The 11956-nt window shown below is 41.4% G+C and overlaps 1 protein-coding gene across 1 annotated transcript; it reads right to left on the bottom strand.

Annotated features, from left to right (window-relative positions):
* Window positions 1–1736: 1736 nt before the first annotated feature.
* On the bottom strand, window positions 1737–10637 carry DDX24 (DEAD (Asp-Glu-Ala-Asp) box helicase 24; the record flags this gene model as incomplete). Its single annotated transcript, XM_009867946.1, has 6 exons — window positions 1737–1972; window positions 3704–3833; window positions 6587–6775; window positions 7374–7449; window positions 9581–10096; window positions 10484–10637. Coding segments are annotated over 6 exons (1301 nt in total), but the record flags the coding sequence as incomplete, so codon positions are not given.
* Window positions 10638–11956: the final 1319 nt, after the last annotated feature.

Genomic DNA, 11956 nt, shown 5'->3' with positions numbered 1-11956 from the left:
CAGCTCTTGTGTCAGGATCTAGCCTTGATTTTGCTGATGAATCGCAAGCAGAAATATATCACGAGGTGCAGAAAAGGCCCACCTGGTCATCCTTCAGGAATGCAAAACCAACAGAAGTTTCCTTTCCACAGCATAAGAATGTGATTAAAATAGCACAGAAAAGGAATGAAGGCATGCTTGCCTTAGCTCAGTTCATTTTTTCATCCCTCCTTACAAGGAACTTTAATTTTTTTCTTCTTCAGATGTTACATTAACTCCAAGATGTGTTGTCTTCTCACAGGGGTGAGGGGACAGGACGATACCACCTCTTCCCCCCTGTCAAAACTTTCCCCCTCTACTCCAAAGGACATGAGAAACAGTGCATTGCAAGGAAAGCTTCATACATAATTAATAAGCTCTGTATGCTTATGATTAAATTATCATAGCTCTTCTTCAGTAATGCAAGGAAGCAAGAGAAAAGCCCTCCAGAGATGGGGGAGTAGTGGGGGCTTCAATTATTTACATACATGAAAGAGTAACGAGTTTGCTATTCTCAGATAATCAGCAAATGGTTGGAGGGGGCACTCAATTCCACAGACAAATTTCTCTTTGATTACCTGAGTAAACTGATGCCTCATATCATGGCAGTGACACTGGTTCTATATTGTATGAGACATAAACACTCAGCCCGACCTACAACTGACAGGTGAAGGTTCCTACCAATACAGATCCCACTGCTGTGTCTTACCCTTTGAATGCTTTTCTGCTTTCCTTGTCTGCCAAGTGCAAAGGGCATCAGCAATGAGGAATTCTGAAATCTCAAGCGACTGAAAATAGACAGAGGCTTTGGGGTTTAGAGCAGATATAATTTAACTAAAATTCAAAATATATTTTTCTGACATATTTTAAAAAATTGTTTTAAAAATTATTTGCCCAGATCAGGTTAAAATGATTAAAAGCATAATTATCAAGAGGCACTCTTAAAAAGTGACATTTCACCACCTCATCAACTTTTCCATTAAAGCAAAGGTCATGGTTCTACTACGTTTTCAAATACAGACTTAACTCCAAGTATTAATTAATGAAACAATGAGTAGCAACACTTATTCCTCAAAATTCTGCACATCTCCTTTATCAAATATATTAACACAGGACTAAGGGTATAAGATCCAGTGAAGCACAGAACAGAGAAATATTATCAGAGGAGAAAGAAAATTGTGAGAGATTTCCATAACTAGAATTGTAAACCTGTTGGTAACACTACCTGTATTTGCTGCCTTTCCCACTAAACTGGCTGCAATAAAAGCCAAACCTCCCATTACCACTGGCTCCGACTGTACTCAGACTGTATACAGCCCACCTTCCCCTTTCCTTTAAGGACATTAAAATTCAAATCCATTTTTATCATTAGAGTATGCCCACTGTGAATTTTACTCAGTAAGTTTTACCCAGCTCACACAAAGCGGTAATAAGCAGAACTATTTCAAAATTAATTAACTTCTATTAATACAGAGAGTAAGAAAAATAAAGTAAGAATGTAAAAAAAAAAAAAAACCCACAAGATCCAAGACAAGATTCACCAGTAGCTAATTGCATGTTAACAGAGCCTTTTAAAGCAACATTTTGCTTCGTGCCTGCACAACCAAGACAAGGCAACCTTCTCTGATACTACGTGTCTTCTCATTGGGTTCCTCCATAAGCAGCCTTGATAAGGATTGTCCTTGCTTCTGTCACACTGAGTGATCTTACTCAGTTATCTAATTTAATTTCATTGATTTCTTCTTCTTGGCTTGTTGTTTGGACACGGTACCCAGAGCCGATTCTGAAATACCTGCGGATGTCTGAGGCAGGAGGAGTTTTCCAGACTGTGTTGGGTACTTGGTTTTCATAAGGACTTTAAACAGTGGCTGGGACAGCATATGTTTTAGTTGTTTTTTCATCCCTTTCAGCATCTTTTGCTTCTGGCTTTCTTCTTGCTCGCTAGCTTTTCCTCCTTGGGGTAGAAATCAAAGATACAGAATGTTACAACAAGAGAACAACTTGCGCTGGCCTCTTTCATTAGGCTTTTGTAGTGCCTAGGGGAAGACACAATTCTCATCTTTTTCTTTCTAACAAGGTCACTCAACTCCTGTATGGTCTTGCAATCATCTGTTAGACTTTCAGATCATCCAGGCTGTCCACATGACAACAAGATCAAGAAGAATCCTAACTACTGAGTAACTATACCCCAGGTATCATTCTGCTAAACCATTCAGTTGTCTCTCAACCCCGAACAGACTCAGGAACAGAAGGAAAGAGAGCCCAGAAGAGGATGTATTAACCCAGGGCTTCCAGCTCAGGCAGAAACTTCTTCTGTGTATTTCGTTACTTAATGCACGCTACATTTCGGCACCTGTAAAACAGGAAGCCCTTTCCTCCTTACACATAAAAAACAACGAGGTCCTCAGATTTAATAATACAGCAGGAAGAAGGGCACAACAAAGACTGGAGATACTAAATATGGTCAGAGGCCTTTACTGGAGAGAATAAATGCAATCAAGGTTGAGATAATGTAAACTGGAAGGACATTACTAAATCCTTTGTAATAGCATAAGAGGCATTTCATTTTGGAAGGAACGACTGAGATTTTAATTGGTCTCCAACAAGCTATAGAAAAATCAGAGACTGAATACATTCTAATGCACAAATCTGGCAAGATTTTGTGTGGAAATTACAAAGTGCTTCACTCAAGAGCCACAACTTACTTGTGGATATGCTGTTTTGAAACTCATTTCAAAGCACGGCATACTCAGATTTTGTCAAAACAAGACAGCAGAGTGCTAATTATCTGAGAGCGCTCCTGAACAGTTTGGACAGAGACGACTGCTGCTTGCTTGCAGAATGGTTGAGAACAAGCTAGTCCAGCCATGAATAAAGGAAAGAAAATAATTTTGAAGCATGTTCAGATTAATTAAGACATCTGCACAATTAGCAGCTAACAGGCTAGAAAGTGCTTAAACTGAAGTGACCCAGGCAGCACCCCTGCTCAGTGTGCCTTCAAAGAACTGGTAGGAAATCATACCTTCGCTCCTAAAACTTGAACACAACCAGGCATTTTGCCGCACATTTCAGCATTGCCAAACTTCATGGCACTGAACTAACAGGCACCTGTAGTTGCACAGCTCTACACATTCTCTCAGGCAGAGCCACAGAACATTCAATTTTAATCATTTAAGAAATTATTTACTTCGGCAACTGGAATACAAGTATCAGCCATTTAGCCCACACAATTTAACCTACATAAGCTCACAATTTTTGGAGACTGCTAGTGCTTCCTAAGTGTTCCAACACAGAGCCATCAGGCTCCTGTCCTGATGCCTGACTACAGTGGCATGGGAGAGATAAGCAGAAGTGGAAAACCAACTTTTTCTTTGACACAGAGGGGACAAGACTCAAGCAGGATATACTGAGCTGTTAGACTACAGTAAAATGTTCTTGTCCTATGACATGAGGACTTGCCTGCAACTTGCTAGCATTGTCACACCTCATATCCTTGGCTCCAACACTATCTACTGCACAATCACCCTACAAACACCAGCAACACAACACACTGAGTAATTACACTCCTTTCCTTCCCCTTCTGCCCTGAAGGTTTTAAGTGCTTCTCTGCCACAGTGAGGCTTCTTCTGGACACCAGTGCTATGGGACCAAATGAGTATATCCATAAACAAGCACTTCTACTTGCCCATAAACATGTCATCATCAAGATCAATCTCAAGAGCATCTGCAGCTTGCTGGAGCCAGGAGTTGTGTTGCTTTGCCCGACTATTGAAAAATTCTGCCTTCTCAATCTGCCGCGCCAAATTCATCCGTTCCTGCAAAAAAGTACATTTTAGACATTATGATGAGAATTAAATCATAGAATGGCATAGGCTAGAAGGGACCTTAGAGATCATCTAGTGCAACCTCCCTGTTTTTGGGCAGGGACGCCACCTCTCGACTAGACCTGGCAACACATGGGGACCGAGCGGGAATCGAACCCACGACCTTGGTGTTGGTCCTTGTTCCCAGCACCGCGCTCAAACCGCTGAGCTAACCGGCCACTCCTATGTGGGGTACTTCAGCAGAATCAGTGTTTGAGACCATGCATTACAATGCAACAAGTCAGTCACCTCTTCTTAGACCACTACAAGAAATGCTAGTTTTTCCATCTTTTAAAACCTGAGTCCTCCTCTAGACTCTCCTCTACTCTAGTTAATCAATTCCATCCGTCTCACGTGTGAAATCCCTTGAGAATTTTCCTGAACTTAAATGAAGGTATGTGGAACCTGGAAAGGAGCTTGCCAAAGGGACACACAGAAAGACCCAGCAGCATGATTAGTCCCAATTACAATGGCTTTGTGATTAAGTCCAGGGCAAAGTGTAAGAGACCTGACCACATGAAGGACCTCGGAGGCTGCAGTCCTGTAATTGCAATTACAAAGACATCTCTCCTGGGGAGAGAAGCACTACTGTGATTAGGAGAGAAGACTGTGAGATGGTGGCAGGAAAATTGTAAGTGTGGAAACAATACTTATTTTCCCATTAATTGATAAAGCATGATAAGAGCCAAGAACTACTAATCAAGAAACACAGAAGGGACCTCTGAAGAAACATTCTAAAGAGAAGATTCCTTTCAGTAACCAGAAACTTTTAAGATAGAAGAAAAAAAAATAAAAATCAATCAGACTCTCTTTCTCCAAGAGAAGAAAACTGAATCTGTGAAAGCATTTCTTTGATTTCCTTACTTTTTCAGAAAGCTGCATCTCATAGGACTACAGAATCACAGAATGGCCTAGGTAGGAAGGAACCTTAAGAGATCATCTAATCCAACCTCCCTGCCATGGCAGGGACGTCAAACAACTAGACCAAGTTACTCAAGGCCTCATCCAACCTGGCCTTGAACACCTCAAGGGAGGGGGCATTCACAACTTTTCTGGACAATTTATTCCAGAGCCTTGCCACCCTCGTACTGAAGAATGTTTTCCTAAGATCCAGTACGAGGGTCTCCTGAAAGATTCACACATTTGCAGCAAGCCTGGGCTTTGAAACTTGCTAACATTATCCCAAAGGAGAGGACACCACCGCTGCCACTGGGATAGACACTGGGCTCAGTCCAAGCCAACTGGATAAGCATGAACCAGAATATGATAAGGAAGATATCTGCTGCATTCACAGAATCACAGAATGCTCGGGACAGAATCACAGAATGTTAGGAGTTGGAAGGGACCTCAAAAGATCACCTAGTCCAACCCCCCTGCCAGAGCAGGATCACCTACAGCAGGTCACATAGGAATGCGTCCAGGTGGGTTTTGGATGTCTGCAGAGAAGGAGACTCCTCAACCTCCCTGGGCAGCCTGTGCCAGGGCTCTGTCAGCCTCACACTGAAAAAGTTCTTTCTAATGTTTTTGGGGAATCTCCTATGCTCCAGTTTGTATCCCTTGCCCCTTGTCCTGTCATTGGATATCACTGAGAAGAATCATAGAATGGCCTAGGCTGGAAGGGACCTTGGAGATCATCTAGTCCAACCTCCCTGTCATGGGCAGGGATCCTCCCTGACATGGGCAGGGATTCCCCCTCTCGACTAGACCAGGCAACACATGGGAGCCCGGCTCCATCCTCCTGACACTCTCCCTTGACATATTTTTAAACATTAATGAGGTCACCCCTCAGCCTCCTCTTCTCTAAGTTAAAGAGACCCAGCGCCTTCAGCCTTTCCTCATAAGGGAGATGTTGCACTCCCTTCATCATTTTTCTGGCTCTGTGCTGGACTCCCTCAAGCAGCTCCCATTATCTGACTGCTTGCATTTGTCTCTTGTTCTCAATGACTGCAATATTCAGACATTCCAACCCAGCTGGATTCCTTTCAGATGCAATATTTTAAATATTTCCTATTTGCACTAGGCTGATGTCAACCAAACTGTTAAAGAGAATGCTGTGAAATTAAATGACCTCTTACTCGAGAGGTAGAAAATCTGCAGTGACTAGATGCTTTCTAAAATACAGTATTCTAAATCCTAACCATAGTCTATCTTGTGAGCTAGTGAATGACTGAATTTTCCTTAAAACAGGCAATAGCCTAAGGAAAAGGAAATATACATGGTTTGACAGGGTTCAGCGGCCTCAGAGTACAGGAATTTTTAGAAAAGCAGACAATTCACTAATTCAACTGAGAAGAGGCAGACAAAGACTACCCAAGATCCCTGCACCTCCTACTGTCCTCTAGTCTGCTCCTAACTCAAGTGGCTTTAAAAGACACACTGAACAGTGCCAGCCCAGCTCCCCAGGCACAAAACATACTCGCTTCCCTGTACTGTTCTGGGGAATCTAGTCAGGAAAATCTCTACGTAACAACGTGCAAGAAAAACGTGACATTGGAACACACTGCTTGGGCCAGTTATTGCAGAGAAATCACAAACACTGCCAAAATAAAAAAACATAAGAGAAGTGTGATTAATTTCATTTTCAAACACAGGTCCTGAAGAGTAAACTGCATCTGAAATCTGGAAAGGATGTGATGTACAATGCAGTAACATAAGTAAGCAAGCAAGCAACTACTTGGGCTGCAAAGAGATTGTGGTTTCTTTACCTTGATTGAAGTCATGCATTTGGTTTCAACTGGGAAAATCGGCAGTTCCTCACTCTTCTCCAATGTTTTATAAATTTTCCTAAAATTGATCAAGTCATCAGGACCAATCAGCAAAAGGCTAAGGCCTTCATTGGCAGCTCGGGCTGTTCTGCCGCTTCTGTGTACGTACAGCTCAGAAGTACGAGGGACCTGCAAATATTCAAAAAAACCATGAAGCTGGCCATGAAAAGCTAGCAGCAGCCTGCCATCATGCATTGGCCAAGAGGTTGCTAGGGAATATTGCTTTTTATATATACATGGTACATTTCATAAAACACAGCTGAAGGCAAAGTAAAAGAGGATGTCTGGAGACACTTTTTGTTCGCTGGTCCAGTATTCACCCTTGCATAATCTTTTGTGAGTCTCTCCTAGGTTCTGACCCTCTGTCATTTTATCTGCAAAGCAAGATACGATTGTATGTATCTTCAGAGAATAGTGATGGGCTGAGTGATTTGACACCTTTGGGTATCGAAGTTAGGTAAAAAGCAAGGCGAATCATAAATTATGTCATTTCTCATATATATAATCACACATTCATGAAAAGCTACCTAGCGCTGTCACTCACTGCAGCAATGCTATCTTTAAGCACAAAGCACTAAGGACAGTTAAATTAATAATGATGACATTTCTATAAGCAGGACTACAGACAGGATCGAGAATCACAGCTTTATATATAGTGTTCAGGGTTTTGATCAACAGCTTATTCAAAACCAAAACAGTAAAAGCAAAACCATTAAAAATATTTAACCTGGTAGTGGATGACATGCTGCACGTTGGGAATATCAAGACCACGAGCTGCAACATCTGTTGTCAGGAGGACACAGCTGAGAAAGAGATAATATTTAATGAACATAAAACTGAAGAACAAACCATCTGCTAAGGAATATGAAATAGAGAGACCTAGAATTCTACCACAGCAATTTAAGGAACAAATTTGTACTGTATTAACTACTAGAAATATGCTATTTGTTTGCTCTAACATAAAATAATATCCAATATGACATCAAAAGCACTCTTGAAACAGCAATTTTGAAGGAAAAAAAAAAAAATCAAATGTTACCTTCAGCAGGTCTACTCAGTTTCCAATAAAGAAATGCACTACCTTGCTGGATCCTCTTTTCCTGTGCTTTCATCTTCTCCCCATTCACAGGAACACTAGCACAAATCACTGTTCAGTGACCTCTAACTGCTTGGAAGGGGGCTATGTTCCAATTCATCAAATTTTTCAGTGCTCTGTCCAGGCTGGGTTTGAAAATATCTTCAGCTTAATATGACCATCCCATTAACAACACAGTTCATATTTTGGCAGGACTAACAGGTTTTTACAAGTTGCATCAGTTGAGAAAAATCACATTATAAAATTATAGATTTAATTAACAGATTTTTGGGGCTAAAGTATCTTCTGCCAAGCTACACTCAAATAAGTTTTCTCAGTAAATTAAAAGCTAGAAATACAAGGGGTGAGGGATTCTGTTCTGACAATTAGTATTTCTCCTTGCCCCTAAAAATGAAGAACTACTCAAAAAAATACTATGTTGTTTTTTGTTTTTTTTTTTTATATATAAACAGTCTGCTACAGATACAAAAGTCTCCCTAAATCACGGAACAATTTGTTTTTAAAAAAATCTCCCAGAAGCTGAAGGAATTTACTTGCAGGCAACAGGAATTTACGATTTTATGGCATTTGACTGCATACTATTGTTACAAAGTTCAAAGCAGAAATAAACCAAGAAAATTCTATGGCTTGCAATCTGCAGGAGGCCATGACAGATGGCCTCAGAAGCTTCTTACCATAAACATCTGCAGTCTCTGAAAATGCCCTGTCTAACCAAGGCCATTACATTTTGCCACGAGATGCTGCAGATCTAGCATGGCAATTCAACATCTGTTCTTCTTGCCCGAGTCTACTACCAAGGAACAAATTCCCCTGCAGTCTGCACACAGCACTTCACAGCAGGACTAAAAGGTGAGGCTTCTGGATTTTAGAAGCACTGAGACCACCACCCTCCTTCCAAAGGCCGTCCCAAAGCCAGCAGGAAACAGTAATTCTGGCCGAGGACAGGCCCGCCTGAGTAGACCTGTCTGCCCACTGCTGCTGAACGGCACAACTGCCCTTTCTCCTGCATTGCTCTAGGATACCTTGAGCCTCAGGAAGGAGTCATCTAATTAAACCCACAAAAGCCTAACCCAGCAAAGAGTGGTTAGTTTTCTGATGGCTAAGTGAGATGAAACAACTTACAGAAGGATCAAATGAGCTGCAGAGCCAGGGCACAGGAGCCAAGAGGTGTGCACCATGGTTATAAAAGTATACAAGCTCCTTCAGCACCAGTTAGCTGCTAGACCATGGGATAATTCAGGCTCCAAGGGACCTCAGAGGGTCTCAAGTCCAACCTCCCCCTTAAAGCAGGATAAGCTATAAGGTTGGACCACGTTGGTCAGGGCTTTATCCGCCTAAGCCTTGACAACCTCCAAGAGCAAGCACCCTGTTCCAGTGCCTGATGGTCCTCACAGAGAAAAAATGCTCCTTTCTACACCCAGCCTGAATCTCTCATTTCAACTTGCAACTCTCATCCCTCATCCTCCTACCATGTTCATTCGTGAAGAGCCTTGCTCCATCCTCTTGATAACCTTCTTCTAATGGATCAGAGAGACCATCTCAGCCACCGAGATGGTCCCCACAAAGTCTTTTTCCCAGGTGATACAAGCCCAGTGCCCTCAGCTTCTCCCCTTGCAAAGACAGTGCTTCTCGACCATCTCAGTGGCCATCCATTGAACTTGCTTTAGTGTATCACCTAACCATCCTGTCAAACCTCAGCCTTAATTACCTGTGCTCATGAACAGGGCATCCCCAGCTAACTCTCCCAACCTGCTCCTACTTTAACAGAGCTGTTACCACTCTCCACTACCCTTCACATGATTTTTTTTTGTCTCCTATGAGGCAGAAACTCAACTCACCTCTCTCGCTCAGCAAACCTTTCCAGATTTTTCAGCCTCTGCTTTTGGTGCATGTTGGCATGCAAAGGAAGAGGATCACAATTTAATATTGTGAGGAGAGAACTGAGGCGTTTTACACAGTCTATGCTATTTGCAAAGACCATGGTTCTTCCTGGATACTGGAGAAGAAAATAATAGAGGTAATAGTCCTTCTCGTCTGTATTGCAGTGGATTCTGGTTTCTGTCAGAGTCTCAACAGTAGCCTCTTTCCTTGTTAGGTCTATTACTTTGGGTTTGCCCTTTATTCCTACTTTTTCCATTAACAATTCCAGTTTGGTCTTCTTGTCCATCTTTTTAGCATTCTTTTTCTGTAAAACTCTTGTGGGAGTCTGATGGACCAAAGTCAAAGTGGCAGAAAAAACAAAAGTCTGTCGTTGAGGGTTATACTGTGAATCATTTAAGACTTCCAGCAACTGAGACAGCTCTAAGAAGTGACCTTTCTCAACCATTCGGTCTGCTTCATCAATCACAAGGCACCTGTCAAATAGAAAACACACAGTGAAAATATACTTGTGCAGATAAATACAAAAGAGATACTCTTAAAGAGAACTTCTCCTGCTAAAAGCATAAGGGAAGTTCTGCATGTAAACCCCAAAGGAACACCAGGTATGCTGGGGTAGCTACAGTAGCCTTCCACATTTGTTTGTGAAAAATCAATCTCTAAAGCAAAAATTATTTTTTTGCCACTGGTTGTAATTGACATTTCCCTCCATCAGTGTAACCACTGTGCATTTCAGTGAAACACTCTGGCAAAGAAATAAGTGATCTTACATGGTCAAAATGATTTAATCAGTTAGTAAACATTATCAGTCTGCAGTGACACCCAGTTCAGTATCCAGCAGTTACTCTAGAAGGCACCTTTACCTGAGCTGCCGAAGGTTTGAAAGATGTGGGTGTCTCTCTTTAATTAATTCCCACAGACGGCCAGGGGTTGCAATTACAATTTCTGGCTTTCGGTTCAGTACACGTTCTTGCTTCTGTGCAGCCATGCCTCCAACTAGAATTGCAGTCTTGATGCCTAGAACATATAAATTATTCAGATAAAACTATTATTTCTGAATGAATGTCTTTACATACATCCACTCAAGGTATTTTAAAAAGCGTACATGCAACTTTCAGCAAGCATTTTGGCCAGCAATCTTCAGGGGTTTTATGTAACATTGAATACACAGCAATCCACTCAATTTTACAGAAATTGACAGAAATTATAGTTAAATGTCAGAAATAAAGTAGTCTTTTAGTGCACCTGTCTTCCAACAGCATTAAGAATCACATATGTCCTCCATAGCTGTTAGCTTTGTTTACCCATACTTCAGAATCTCATGTTTTGTCAATTATATCTGCATGAACAAGCATGTTCCTGGTATGAATAACCAGCAGACCCCTCCAAGAGTAAGACCAGCAAATGCCTGTCTTGCTAATAACTCTTCATTGGCTATGGAATAATCCGAACAAGAATATTCCTGCCCAATTAATGATTCTCTGGACTGCACAGTAGAGCAGACCCCAAGCTGATTTTGCTGAGGTACTAAAAGGAGTTTAGTTCTGGAAGAACAGGCTCCACACATGGCTTATTCCACCCTACTTCTTCGTATACACTGGCCCATGACAAACTGAATGTTCCTGTGCAAGATTCCTCCCGTATTCCAGCTTCCATGTGGAGATTTTTTTTAAAAGTGAGTTTTGAGACAAGAGGGCCCATATCAAAACATATTCTCTCCTGCTGCAGTAACTATACGTCACTTTGGTAGCTTTGGGCTTTTGGGTGGGTTTTTTTGTTTGTTTTTTGGGGTTTCTTTTTTTTAAACACACAAATAGAACTGCTCCTATCAAAACTGTATTGACATAAATTGATCATTTCAGGCTAGGAGTTAAAATTAGCCTTGTAATCTGCTGTAGACTGATGAGCACAGCAGGACATATATACACCAAAGGGAGATGTGCTTTAAAGTAGTTCACTGCACTACATATCCTCTTCAATACATAAACACTACTATTGGAGAAGTGGGAAATATTTTTTCCCCAATTTTACCATCTTGAACAGTTTCACATTCTTACTCATTCACTTAACAGATGCGCTGACCTCTCATTTGGAAGACAAAAGAACAGGATGGAATTGCTTTCTTCAGGCATATCAGCCAGCAATCTGCCGTGGCCTGACTGCTGTAGGAGGAAAGTCAAACAATCCAGCAATGCCTTCTACCCTTAAAATTTATGGCCATAATTTCTTTTTTGATAGACAGATCAAAATAGATAGCTATAGATATATCTACAGCTCTCATTATCCACATAGGTTAATACATCCGTCAAAAAAACAAATGATGATATTTAAAATAA

This window comes from Apaloderma vittatum, unplaced genomic scaffold, assembly GCF_000703405.1.
Source record: "Apaloderma vittatum isolate BGI_N311 unplaced genomic scaffold, ASM70340v1 scaffold17124, whole genome shotgun sequence".
Classification (NCBI taxonomy): Eukaryota; Metazoa; Chordata; class Aves; order Trogoniformes; family Trogonidae; genus Apaloderma; species Apaloderma vittatum.
The sequence above is the reverse complement of the archived record's forward strand: the minus strand, read 5'-3'. Positions and strand labels throughout refer to the sequence as shown.